This window comes from Sphaeroforma arctica (assembly GCF_001186125.1).
Source record: "Sphaeroforma arctica JP610 unplaced genomic scaffold supercont1.683, whole genome shotgun sequence".
Taxonomy (NCBI): Eukaryota; class Ichthyosporea; order Ichthyophonida; genus Sphaeroforma; species Sphaeroforma arctica.
Window position 1 is genome coordinate 2,328 of NW_014039875.1, and position 15,634 is coordinate 17,961.

General features: G+C 40.6%; 1 protein-coding gene across 1 annotated transcript; it reads left to right on the forward strand.

The window, feature by feature from the left end:
- The first annotated feature begins 922 nt into the window (after positions 1 to 922).
- SARC_08026 (hypothetical protein) lies at positions 923 to 15,634 on the forward strand. Its single transcript, XM_014298005.1, has 18 exons — positions 923 to 1,146; positions 2,450 to 2,670; positions 2,978 to 3,136; positions 3,830 to 4,052; positions 4,355 to 4,450; positions 5,552 to 5,764; positions 6,510 to 6,700; positions 6,899 to 7,223; positions 7,484 to 7,619; positions 8,579 to 8,751; positions 9,821 to 9,948; positions 10,491 to 10,620; positions 11,054 to 11,282; positions 11,529 to 11,644; positions 12,527 to 12,800; positions 13,304 to 13,473; positions 13,677 to 13,845; positions 15,019 to 15,634. The coding sequence occupies exons 1-18, from the start codon at positions 1,060 to 1,062 to the stop codon at positions 15,165 to 15,167; spliced, it is 3,189 nt and encodes a 1,062-aa protein (XP_014153480.1). The 5' UTR covers positions 923 to 1,059; the 3' UTR covers positions 15,168 to 15,634.

Consider the following 15,634-nt stretch of genomic DNA (forward strand, 5'->3'; position numbering starts at 1 on the left):
ATATATATATATATATTATATATATATATATATATATATATTATTAATAATAATATATATATATATATATATATTTAATAATAATATATATATATATAAATAAATTAGATATATATATACTCTATTAACACGCTCCTATATACTGTATCATAGTATATAATGGTCATGTTATGAATATGATCATGTTATACATAAAAATACCGAATGTTAGAAAAATAGTTTGTTGTTGCCTACTTACTCCCGTGAGGTATTCGCCAACTCTCTATTACCTTCAATACGTTTTATTATTTAACGTATATTCTTTGAAAGTTTATACGTCTGGGTGCATGTTCAGAGCTGGGGTTCAAAAGACTCAGTATTTATTCACAGATTGTTCGTTTCTTACTACAATAAGCGTATTTTTTGTTTGTCTTTTGACCCGAGTAAACATTAAATAGTTTATATATAGAACACATAAGCGTTTACGTTTATCTTTTTAAGTTGTCCCTGTTTTTATCGGATTGAGGTTACTATTAGCTCTCAACCGCTCCGTTTTGGGTTCCGGTTGGCGGTGACGTTATGTTTAAAGTTTTTACAAGATGGTATCTCGTATCTATAAATATATCGACTCATCGGGACTATGACGCAACTCTAAACAATGTTTTTCATAGATCTTCATCAATAAACCAGGTTTACGATTGATCTCAGGGGAATGAGGAATGCATCGGCCATCAGGGCTCAGGACTCTCTCTCTGGTTTATTAGGTTTGGGCCAGAGCCCAGAATTCACGTGCACCTATAACCTAATGTTGAACAACCGTTGCCTATAACCTAATGTTGAACAACCACTGAAATCGATGGACGGCGCTCTCTAGCTTGACTTCTCCACATACACGCAAAAAAAACCATATATATAAGATCACTCTATGATCGTATTGAGCTTCAAAATATATAGTGTACCAACCTGCACTTTAAGCGCACACATTGGTGAATACTTGTGTGCGGTGTAACTTGTGTGCGATTTGCGTCCTAGGCTGTATATAGGTCGTATACTTGGATAGTTCATATACTGCATTGTGTGATGACGGACGTAGTTGCCTTGGAAAAGGTCTTTTTGGCCACTTTCCAACCGGGGACTACCAAGCAAGCCGAGGAACAACTCCGACTGGTATGGATATATATGCATGTTCATTCCCATACATATGTATAATCATATCATCGTACGTATATAGCTTTCTTCATGCTGCTGCATGGCAAGTCTCTGGGCAGACGGGTATTACGATATACTTGACATCGATTCGACCTGTAGATTTCGACCGCAATTATGATACACACAAAATTTGCATATTTGTGAATGATTTTAGAGACTGTAGTTTGATACACGCACGTACACGAACAGATAGTGATATTCAAAATGCAGTCTTTTTTTGCACTCAATTCATATGTATATATATATATATATATTACATATACAAACTCAAAATCAATATTGGTATTACATGAACATATGTATATACATATATATATATATATATATATCACGAATTCAAACCAAAATTGTTATGCGTAATACACGAACATATATATATATATATATGTTTGTTGCCTATGGTTTATGAGTATGAATGTATGTATGGTATGGGCGTATGAATGTATGGATACGGATACGTATATATATATGTATCGTCAATATGAATGCATATACATTCGACATACCCAATTGTATGTTTACAACGCCATCGCCTCTGCCCCAGTACTCGCCTAGTCTGTGTCGCGTTTCGATTGCGGGTAGCAATGGATTCCAGCATTTCGCTCTGTCGGTTCGGGAACATTCCATATACAGGAGTACGTGATTACAAGTCTTGATAGAAATAGAGCCAAAGTCTGCTTCTTAAACTACAGTTCGGGATACGGGTACATGGTCAAACCAGTGTCCATTGTGGGTGTTTTAATTGGATAAGACCATTCCGCATTTATATATATTCACGAGTATATTTTGGGGCTCAGCCCAAATTTCAATACTGAGGAATTGTATTTTGGCATTTGCAGCAGATGTATCCGGATACTATTATACGAAATGGCCAACCTCGGGCTGTTATATATCACACTGCCGAATTCCTCACTGATCTATCGCAACTATTATGTTGTTCAATGAGCATAGTGCCAATGTAATTATTCACAGCTATCATTATATATGTGATACAAATTCTTATACATATATTTGTACATATACATATACATATACATGTAAACGTATAGACGTATGTACATGTATACAGACATATATGTATAATATATATATATATATATACACATGTATGTATGTTTGTATGTATATTATATATATATATATCTAACTATATATATATGTGTGTGAATGTATTATATATATATATATATATCGTCTGAATCGTGTTACATCCAGAAACTAACGATTTGTTCTGTTCATGTTCATATTTCTTTCTATTCAGCTATGCCATACACCCGGGTTCAGTGTCAGCTTGTCCCAGTTACTGGGGAAGTCTGGCATGGATGTTCAGGTGCAAAAGGCCGTTGCCGTCTACCTAAAGAACCACTTGCTTGGTTATTGGGTCGACAGAGGTACCGAACATTTCTCCATACCCGCCGATGAGAAGGCCGCCATCCGAGACAACATTGTAGATATCATCTGTGGCGCTAACACTCAGATTCAGTAGGTTATATATATATATATATATTTAAATGTAATTGTATATGTGTGTGTATATGTATATGTATGTATATATGTACATATATATACACACACATATATGTATATATATGTATATCTATATATATGCGATACTAAATCATGCCTGTATCCTTCTCTGTAGACTGATTCCCGCTGTGGCCTTAGTCGTATCCCCCACATATACTACCTTTCATCATCACTTGAACCTGTCCATATATCCTACCTCTACCGGCTAATCATACTATCTCATCCACTCCACGCTCATCCATGCCTGTTCCCTTCTCCACAGAGTCATCCTGGCCGTAGCCTTTGGACGCATCCTAAACCACGACTACCCAGAACGTATGCCCAACGTAGTAGCGCAGATTGGGCAGCGCATGCAGAGCCAGGACATGAACGTCGTTGTGGGGTCACTCTTCTGTTTCCTGGAGATCTCCAAACGATACGAGTATGCCGCTACGTTTATGTGACTGTTTTGAATATATGTTGATACGAGTATGACGCTACGTTTATGTGACTGTTTTGAGTATATGTTGATACGAGTATGTCGCTACGTTTACGTGACTGTTTCGAGTATATGTTGATACGAGTATGTGACTGTTTTGAGTATATGTTGAAACGAGTATGTCGCTACGTTTATGTGACTGTTTTGAGTGTATGTTGATACGAGTATGTCGCTACGTTTACGTGACTGTTTTGAGTATATGTTGATACGAGTATGTGGCTGTTTTGAGTATATGTTGAAACGAGTATGTCGCTACGAGTATGTCGCTACGTTTATTCCTGGGTATATGTTCTCTGCGGTAGCTTGTGTGCAACGATCGGTGGTTTAAGTGTGCGGCGCGTGATTGTTTTGAGTATATGTTGCTACGTTTGCCCATCTCATACGTTTTCTGCTGTAGCTGTGCGCAATGGCCTTGATCTTAAACATACCTATACGTGACTGGTTTGTTTATTGATTATGCTTTGGTTGGTCGTATGTCAATCCATACTGTTTCTCTACACAGATCATTTCTTATTCCTATTTTCATCGGTTATTGTCTCTCTCCTATTCCTATTTTCATTGGTTTTTGTCTCCCCTATTCCTATTGATCATGGACTTGGAAAGGCTAAAAACCCTAAAACATATCTCTATACACAGATACAAAACAGCCAACGAGCGCGAGCACTTCGATAGCCTCATACCCGATGCGTTCGCGTTTCTCCTGCAAATCGGAAACCACGTGGTTGCCATGGATACGCTCGAGAAAGCCCTGATCCTCAAGTTGGTGCTAAAGATCTTCTACAATGCCATACACTACACCTTACCCACACAGATACAAGACCAGGCTATGCTTACCCCGTGGATGACCCTAATTGGACAGGTACATCGCCCTGGATACGTGTACGATTTAGTATATATAAATGTATTTTACATGAATCTACAAATATAAATACATACATACACACATATATATATGTGTGTGTGTGTGTGTATGTATATGTATGTACATATGCATATACATAAACGAATGTTTATGTATATGTAATCATGTGTTCATGCCTTCATGTCTCTCCCACATTCACATTCATACGAAATCATTGACACATCACTATACATACACCACTGTGTACTTCTTTATCCACCCGTCACATGTTTTCTGACATTGTTTATCCGATACTTCAGGTTGTCTCCACCGACGTGCCTGAGATGGAGGACCCCATCACCGGCAAAAACCCCGCCTGGTTGGCCAAGAAATGGGCCTGCAGTATTATTTTAGAGGTGTGAGGTTTGTGTGTGAGCATGTAGCATCCCATGGTCTCAAAACCTTGTTTAGGGTAAAGGATTTTTTATTTGTCCTGTGCTCCTTGGCAGCAAACAAATATGGTGAAGTTCTGTACTTACAAACCACACATAACAGACTCTCAGCCACAGCCACGACGGAGCACGAGACATGCGCAGAGATGACATGCACACACATCCACTCTTGTCTACAAAGCCTACTGTAACATACATATGCTAATTCATGTGAACATTCTGTTAAAAAGGCATATCTACTTGTATGCTCACATCTTTATCTGATATATATTCTAATTCATGCAAACACATCATTACACGCGGTACACTATCACATGCAGCAACCATTTCTTAATATAATATATATCCTCATCCATGCCAATGTATATTCACGTCTACATATATATCCTCATTCATGCCAATGTACATTCACATCCTCTCTCAGCTATTCACAACGTAAGTACATCTTCTCATGCACGCCAATGTACATTCACTTCTTCTTTCAGCTATTCACAAGACTATAACTTATATATCCTCATCCATGCCAATGTACATTTCACATCCTCTCAGCTATTCACAAGACTATAACTTATATATCCTCATACATGCCAATGTACATTCACATCATCTTTCAGCTATTCACAAGACATATATCCGCATCCATGCCAATGTACATTCACATCCTCTTTCAGCTATTCACAAGACTATAACTTATATATCCTCATCCATGCCAATGTACATTTCACATCATCTTTCAGCTATTCACAAGACTATAACTTATATTTTCTCATCCATGCCAATCGTACATTCACATCCTCTTTCAGCTATTCACAAGACTATAACTTATATATCCTCATCCATAACAATGTACATTTCACATCATCTTTCAGCTATTCACAAGACTATAACTTATATATCTTCATCCATGCCAATGTACATTCATATCCTCTTTCAGCTATTCACAAGACTATAACTTATATATCCTCATCCATGACAATGTACATTTCACATCATCTCTCAGCTATTCACAAGACTATAACTTATATATCCTCATTCATGCCAAGGTACATTCACATCCTCTCTCAGCTATTCACAAGGTACGGACTGCCAGCCACAGCCAGAGACGAGCACAAGGCCTTTGCGGAGATGTTTGTGAAGTCATACGCCACCCCCGCCACAGAGATGGCTCTCACGCTGCTGATCAATAGCAAACGAGAGAACAAGTACCTCAGCTCACGCGTGCAGCAAGTGTGTATCAACATAGTCACGGCCGGCACCTCGCACGGGACTACCTGGAAGGTATAGGTGTATACGTATATGTGGTTGTATCGGTGGTGTCTGGGCCCTATATATACGTACGCATACGTATGTGTGTTTGTATTTGTGCCTGTGAGTGCATACTTCTACGTTTTGGATCTGTATCTAGGCCCATGTATGGACATACGTATTTGTATCTGTATATCCGGATGTATTTGTACCTTTCACCGGTGTGTGGGTTATATCGATGTCGTATGGTCCACGTGTGGGCCGCGTCTATTTATGAGTTTGAATAGCTGTTGTATCTGTATGTGTGCCTGTATTGCATTTTGTGCTGTGTTATATATTCGTGTGAGATTAGACACTATTCAAACGCTGGATAGTTGTTGTATCTATATGTGTGCCTGTAGTGCTCTATGTACTGTGTTAGATATTCGTGTGAGATTAGACACTATTCAAACGCTGGATAGTTGTTGTATCTATATGTGTGCCTGTAATACACTATGTATTGTGTTATATATTCGTGTGAGATTAGACACTATTCAAACGCTGGATAGTTGTTGTAACTGCATGTGTGCCAATATTGCACACTGTGTTGTGTTATAAATTAGTGCCGAATTCGGTTATCCAAACGATGATCCGAATTAAATTTGTAAATAACAGATTGCGAAAATTTTGTTTGGACATTTTCGTTTCTCATTTCATATCCCTTTTGCGCTCTTACTATATTGTTTAAAATTTTAATTATTTTTACAACCGCTACTTCGGGGTTTAAATTTTAACACAGGTCGTTAAACCTCACCTGGAGACCATAGTATCCGATGTCATATTCCCTGTGTTGTGTCATAACGATAAAGATGAGGAGTTATGGCAGGACGACCCACAGGAATACACCCGCGAGAAGTTCGATGTCATGGCCGACTTTGTGTCTCCAGCTGTAGCCGCTCAAAACCTCCTTACAGAGATTGCTACCAGACGGTACGTACACACCCACAAACGTGTATATATATATTTTATTTTAATTTTAATTCTAAAATTGTAAGATTATATATACAATTATATACCATATACTATATGTTTCTCCTTCAAACCTATTAATACAATAGGAACTAGCTGGTGTCCTACACACCCTATATCCTCCACCTTATCCATTCTCCTCCTTCTCCACCCCCACAGCAAGAACACGCTCATGCCCTGTCTGCAATTCTGTAACTCCATCCTGGTTGAGTACCAAAACGCACTCAGCCAAGCCTCCCAACAGGCCCAGAGTGAAGCGCTGGTAGAGGCTATGATGCAACAGGGTCGCAGGAAGGACGGGGCTTTGTGCATGATAGGTACACTGGCACGTCTTATTAACAAGAAGAAGGAACTCAAGGGCACCCTAGAGACCATGCTCATGACCCATGTCATCCCAGAGTTCTCGTCCAGTTTCGGGTTTATGCGGGCGCGAGCGTGCTGGGTGATGCAGTACTTCCATGGTGTGGCGCTGAGGAACGAGGCCGTAAGTATAATATTTAAGCATATGCATGTATGTATATATATATATATAAAGTGGTTCTAGTGTAGTCTAATCATGTGAAAAGTTTTTGCAATCACCCGTAGACAATCTGGTTTTTCCACTTTTGTAGATGGTGATTGAGTGCATGGATAATGTCATCCGCTCTCTGCAAAATGTCCCGTTTTCCACATATTCCCGTCCCGTATTACACTCCTTGATGTCCTGTTATTCACCCATTGACATCCGTTATTCTCCTTCTGCAGGTGGTTATTGAGTGCATGGACAGTATCATCCGTTGTCTACATGATCCAGACCTACCTGTGCGTGTGATGGCTGGTGTTGGTCTCAAAGTCATGGTAGAACACCCTGCTGCCAAGGAGAGGATCCGACCCCATTTGGGTAGGTTAATTTTGTGAAGCTATCGATGCATATATATATATATATATTGTGATTGACTGTGGGTATAACCCTAAGGGTGTTAGTGGTTGGTTAGGTGGCTAGCCTAGGCCTGGGACCTGGGGAAGGGTCAGGTTTAGGGTTACCCATAAGCAGGGGCTGAGAAGGGCCCAGACCTAGGGTTACCCATGTAGTGGGACCTGAGGGTCTCAGGTTTTGGTTCAGTGACGAGTCATCATCAAATATTATGTAGTCATCACTACGGTTGTAGGGCAGAACCACTTTGGGAGTAATTTGATAATATAGATAGAGTGTGTGACAGGAGAACTGCCACACGCTACACCACTAATCTATTAACTTAGTGAATAAACCTGTAATTTGTGCGAGTCTAACTAATGTCTAGAATCACTCACAATATATATATATATATACGGCTCAAGAATGGAACATGTTATCCTAATGTAACAACCAAGGTTAGTGTGTACGAAACACCACATATTACCCTTTCATATGTGCAGTGCATATCCGATTCGTATTGGCCTTCCAATCCACTTGTCTGCGCTAGCGTTGCCTTCTGTCTCATCGTCATTGGGTCAAGTCTAGGACGAGCTAATCAAACACACCACCGAGAGATGTTGTGTCACGTTTTATTCTATCCACATTCATACACGTATTGATGTGCCTTTTATTACCTACATTCACACTTGTTTACATACATCGTCTATTACCCTACCTTCACACTTGTTTTCATACATCGTCTATTTCCTAAATTCATACATGTATTGATACATCGTCTATTACCTACATTCACACTTGTTTTCATACATCGTCTATTACCCTACCGTCATTCATACACACCCCATTCATAGTCACCTTATTCGATCTGTTTGACTACTGTCGCCTATTTCGCCTTCTCACTTCAACCGCTGGCGTTGCTGCCCCTGTCTTTGTCATGTCATTAGGTCAAGTGTTAAACGAGCTTATCAAACTCACCAACGAGGCCGAGAACGATGACGTCGTGACTGTCATGGAAGACCTGGTGGCTGTGTACGGCACAGATTTGGGCGACGTATCCATCACACTCAGCGCTCAGCTGGCCCAGACATTCATTAACATGGTTAAAAGCTCGAGTGAGGTGTGTGGTAAACGACTGTGGGTGTAGAGTTATTGATTGTATGTGTATAGTGAAAGGTGTGTATGTATGTATGTATGTATGTATATATCTATCTATATGTCTATGTCTATATATAATCTATATACATATCTATCTATATGCTATAATATGTATATATATTTAAAGGTATGTTATTCGATCCGTCTGATGCATACATCAAAATGTACTATGTTGATCATATGCACAGCGCCTTGTGTCTATTATTAGCCAGCCAATTAGCCCTCCATTTAACATATATATATATATATATATATATTCTCGTAGTGGTCAGCGGTACTTCTTCTGGCACACAACAACGCAGCACACGTCCCCGTCTAGTCGAGTGTTAGAATAAACATCTCAGTTTCTTGGTGCGTGGATTGAGGGAGACTCCATTACAGCCATACTACTGCTCTATACACACATGCATATGTGAGTGTGTATGTGTGTGTGTGTGCTTAGGACGTCTAACTGCAACGTAAACATTCAAGCATGTGCTTGTGCTTGTCAATAGCGCAGGCTAGTTTGTAAGTGAACGTACATTTATATATTATTTTGAACGAAGTGAACATTTGGATATTATTTTGAACGAAGTGAATATTTGGATATTATTTTGAACTGTGTCGATAGCCTTAGCGTAGACTACATCATACGGGTCTTTTGGCATACGGGTAGCTTGTAGCTCAGATGTGTTGCTCGCATTCGTGTACAGCATGTATTAGACATTTATATGAATCCTAATCCTGTATCTATTATATACTCTGTCTTCGTTTGTTTTTGATTGATAAGGCACACAAGGGATTTATATTGTGTACGTATATATATATATATACTCTACATCGGTGATCAACATAAATATTAAATACAGACAATCACAACTGTGTGCACATTTTCTTATGTAGGATAATGGTGAAGCTGTACTAAAAGCTACGACGATGCCAAGTAACCTCAATTTTTGGTCTGCATGTATCTACAATCATTTCCTTAAACACCTACGTATGTACTACTCCACAAATACAAATACGTGAATATTACAATCCTGATTGTGCAGGATAATGACGAAGACGTGTATAAAGCCATGACCGCCCTAGGGACACTACGTGCGATGATGACTATTGTGGCCATCTATCAGGAAGCACCGGAGATGTTAGTACACATCGAGAAGAATATCCTGCCATGGTATGTAGGTTACATCTGTAGAGACGTGGATTTCACTCACTCACTCACTCACTCACGCATATATATATATGTGTGTGTGTGAGATAAATGTATGTATGTTTTTCATGTATATATATATATATGTATGTATGTATGTTGAATATATGTATGTTTTTGATATTGTATAAATATGCTCAATGTTGCTTACCTATAGCAATTATTGTGAGTTTGTACAGAAGTCTACGTTTCTGACTTGGGTCATTCCAGTACCTACACAATACCGAATACGGAAGCAGTTGGAAGCAGGTAAATTGCATATGATTGAGCATATATCAACCCTTGGTGGTGAACGTTCTAGGGTTTTCAGGTTCTCACAACCGCTTCTATGAATAGTATATACTTATTCCTCGATGATGGGTAGGCAGACTGTTTGGCTAATCAAACCAATCTCGAACATAAACGTGTATACATCCATGTATTTATAAGGCATCAATGTGTCGTATAGTACATCATCCCTTTTCTGTATTGTTGTCATATATTACACTACACACATCCCGTCACAGCATATACCTGGTACTGAACGACGGCCATGTGGATTACCTCGAGGACGTGTTGGAGATGTTGACGTCGTGTCTATTCCACCGACAAGAGATTTCCAGTGATGTGTGGGCACTCTTCCCCGCACTTTATGAGGTATTTCTATTGTAGACCCGATCATTCTGATCATGCATCAGAACCTCAGAACCTAGACATGCAAATATATATATATATACATGTATATGTATTCACATATGCATTCACGTATACACTCACATATGCATTCTTATTTCCATGTATAACGTATGTGTATTTATATATGCACTCAGTGGTCTATTCAATACGTGTGTAATATTGTCCACTCTATACATATGTGCTTCGCGTCTGGATAGAAATCTATTTCCACATATTCATATCTATATCTGCATTTATATACACATATACGTATACATACATACACACACATATATATGTATATATAATTATATATATATATGTGTGTGTGTGTCTGTGTGTACTATATCTCATTCCTACTATACCCAACCCCATCCTCATCTCGTCCACCTCCCCCCTCTCCTTCCCCTGCCAGATCTTCACCACAGACGCCTTCGATTACTTCAATGAGATGATGCCCGTCATAGACCAGTGCCTGTCGAATGGCTCTGCCACATTCTTTGATAACGCCGACTATCTCTCCGCGGTTTACAACATGTGTACAGCTGTTATGGCGAACGAAGACGCGGGAGAGGAGATGCACATGCGTGCTGCCATGTTGTGTGGCTCTGTATTTACTAATCTGCGCGGCGACAAGTTCCCAAGTATGTCTTGTGCCGTGTGTTACTATAAGATGGTCGTGTGTGGGTCATGCCCTGTAGGGGTCTGGGCTGTGTTACGTTACGTTACGTTACGTTACGTTACGTTACGTTACGTCCGTATTCCCATTGCAATGACTCGTTCCACGTCCGTTTTACTGTGTACCAGTGAGTGCTATGTATGCTACATATTATACACCTCCTTTCCCTTACTAACCACATTGCTCCCGCTGCCATGGATACCGTGTGTAGGTGACAGCGGTTTACAGCTGCCCGAAGAAGCACACAAACAGTTCCTGCTGTTGCTGCTCAAGCGATTGAACCAGCCCATGGAGACCATGCAGCTGAAGGTGTCACTACTCATGGCGGTATGTGATCGTTTGTGTATGTTGTTGATGTACAGAGATAGTATCGTGGTTTTGGTTGTACCTATGTTTGTGTACGTTGTGCGTATGTTGTTGATGTATAGATATAGTATGGTTGCATTGGTTGTACCTATGTTTGTGTATGTTCTTTGTATGTTGTTGATCTACAGATATAGTCTTGTGGCATTGGTTGTACCTATGTTGTGTGTATGGTGTTGATGTACCGATATAGTATCGTGGCATTGGTTGTACCTATGTTTGTGTACGTTGTTGATGTATAGATATAGTATCATGGTATTGGTTGTACCTATGTTTGTGTATGTATAGATATAGTATCGTTTCATTGGTTGTACCTATGTTTGTGTATGTTGTTGATGTATAGATATAGTATCATGGTATTGGTTGTACCTATGTTTGTGTATGCCGTGTGTATGTATAAATATAGTATCGTTTCATTGGTTGTACCTATGCTTGTGCGTGCTTCTTGTATGTTGTTGCTACCTGTTTTGGTTATACTTTACGTTCGCTAGGAACGGCTATAGATTTATAACAAACCACACCAGTGCACGTCTGCTGCTTCCTTAGCGGTTCGTAATACCAAACGTCTATTGCCAACCGATACAGAGTCAGCCAAACCAATGATACAGGCTCGCGCATAATTGAATATCTACCTTTAATCAGGGCAAAGTGGTACTGAACATATCGGTTTGTACTGAACATCTACTACCCACCCACTGGTTATATCCACTGCGGTGCCACTCTTTACGGTTGAGGGCATGGAGCTTATACTGACTGACTACATATCTACCATTCAATATGTGTAAGTATTCTATATCTACATACCTATCATCCTAACAGATCATCCTACACCCTCCATCCCCCCAGTTGGCCGAGGGCATCTTCTCCAACGCCGCCGTGTCCCTGGCCGTCTTCGAAGGCATTCAGCCCAGCCAGACAGACTATGTGTTCAGCATGCTGTGCTCACACCTGGAGAAGTTTACGCGTGTACATGACCTACAGTTGCTGATTGGTTTGTTCTGTGAGCTGCTGTGTCTGAGTGAAGAGGCTCTGCCTATGGTGTTGCGGCAGAAGTACGGGCCGGTGACTATGATGCAGATTGTCGCCACGTGCTTCCAGAAGATCCCGGAGGCAGAGAAGCGTATGTATATGTGTGTGTTTGTGTATAGATGTGTGCGGGAGTGGTCAAGCATTGGTGTAATAGCAGAATGTTAGCAGCCGAATCTATAGACTATACTATACTGTTCCCCCCCCCCACACACTCACTCACTCACACGCTACTGTCTATTACCACCTATAGCCTGTCTGTTACACCTGCCTTCTCTCCCTTAGCGTATATAAAACGCAGGGGTTGTTAAAAAGGTGTTGGGGTACAGCCACAGGATCCATGTGTGGGGGGGGGGGTTGCCCTGGTAGTGTGTGGCGTACTTCTGGGCCAAGAGAAACGTGCCGGTGAATCATACCACATACCAGCGTCAATGAAACATACGCATGTATTTATCAGCCTTTCATCAGTACACAATACGGTAAACTAGCACGAGGAGTGGTACGAGGGAGAAATAGAACCACTGGATGAAGGGCATGTATGCCCCCCTTATTTCTCATATGTGTGCCCTTATTTTCCCATATATGTTATTTTAATAGGAAGAGAGAAGTACGAGGAGTTGTACCATGGCGAAGTGGAATCGGAAGACGAAGAAGAATTCAATGAGGCCGACGCGGCAGCCATTGAGGCGCAAATCGGTGACGAAGTGGACGACGACGACGACTTCGAAGACGAGGAGGGTGATGCATACCTTAGAAGATTGGAGAAGGTACGAATATATAGTTCTATATATATATATATGATGAGTGCGTGTCCGCTTTTACTTTTTATTATGGTATTCTTGTCCACGTCTCAGTGTGCAATACGGACAGCATGCGCATTTCAACCCTTCCCGTCCACCCAGATTTCATTACCTTCCTCTAGCTTACTTACCTACTGACCTACTATCTCTACCCGGTGTTCTATTTTTAGATGGCCCAATATAGAGGCGAAGACGGTGAAGACGGGCTGGATGATGATCTATTTGATGAGGATGATCTATGCGCTGATAACATTATTGATAACATGGACCCCTACGTGCTGCTCAGCGATACGATACACGGCAAGCGACCGTTCAAGGGCGGCAACCCTACACAACCTGGTATGCATGCGGATATACCTTTGCTTGATGTGTACATATATGCAGATTTAATGTGTATATAAATATTGATTTAATGTGTATATAGAAATGGATTTAATATGTATATAGATATTGATTTAATGTGTATATAGAAATGGATTTAATGTGTATATAGATATGGATTTAATGTGTATATAGATGTGGATTTAATGGGCATATATATATGGATCAATGTGCATATAGATATGGATTTAGTGTGTTTATAGATAAAGATTTAATGTGCTTACAGGTATAGATTTGATGTGTATATAGATCTAGATTTAATGTGTATGAGTTTGTGGGTGCGTGGGTGGAACAGTTTGGTATACATGTGGATACATATATAAATTCTTGTGTGTGTGTGCGTGTAAAGTGTGTGTAGTGGTTTAGTACGCAAGTGGATGTATATCTGCATAGGTGTATGTTTGTCTGTGTGTGTAGACATACACGGCGTTGCAATAGCTGTGTCACGTGAGTGCACCTGTACATGGTTCGGGTCTCTGTGTGCGTGTGCGCTTGTGTTGAATGTACTATCAATACGTAAACGTTGAGCTCTGGGGCTTCTTGTGCCTTAACGGCAAGGGGTTTATTTTGGGTTAATACAGTCGAGAGGTTAAAGTGGAAAATGTTAAACCCTAAAATGTTGTTTGTGCGAGTATCAGCAACTCTGGCTCTGACCTGAACCCCAACTAAACATCTGCATGGGTGTGCATGTAGTGTGTGTCGTATGTTTCTTGGGTTGTGTGCTGTAGGGCTGTGCTATATAGAGCGTGTTATTGCTGGCTGATTTCGTGATATACCTTCCCATTAATGCGTATATAGTATATATATATATATATGTACCAGGGCGCAGACAGTGAAAGTATTTATGTTTTCGTTTACAGTTGAGGTTATTTGCATATATAGAGTATAGGTGAATCGTGAATTCTGATGACCCCAATACAGTGATCGCAAACCTCCATGTGCTGTCAAGTACCTCTTCGCTATCTGTGTGCCTCACACGGAAACTGCGAAGGAATATCATCACGCATGGTCATGTTATATCTTATCATATATATATATCTATATATAATCACCCATTGTTAATCATGTCATGGCTCCTAGTGCTAATTATGCCATCACATCACTCATTGGTTCATCTATACACTCCTATAGGAATCGGATCGCCCGCACAAGTAGGTTACAGGACCCCTGAGGGCTTCAGAGCATTGCTGGAGGGTGTGCCCCAGGAAGTACAGCAGGTGCTTATGGGAGTGTGCCAAACTGCCGTAGAGCGACAGACCGGCGCCGCCCAGACTGCCTAGGGGCCGATAGGAATCGCCACTTGCCTGGGTGTTTATATACCTTCAAACTCGAGGACTTGTGTATGTGTATGTGTACACATGTGGGTATGGTACATACATATGACCCACCCTGACGCATATTGTGCGTGTGGGAGATGTGTGGATGGGTTGGTACTACGTGCTTCGGAGCTGGGACGCTCGTATAAGCATTGAACGCTTGGCTGCATGCATGTACACACATTAAGACGCATATTGTAACACTCAACCACCAACCACAATTACAATTTAGATACTTACAGTTCATAGCAGAGCATGTACGGTTTTGAAAACGGTGCAATTCACGGGATCGCCTCACACGTGTGCACACGCACACTCCCTCCCCCAAGATCCTTCCCCGCACACACAACTTAGGCACAATGAGGCCCGGCGGGTATGATGCTCAGATGATCCAACTTTAATGTACAATAAAGAAAACTGGCGTACCTCGG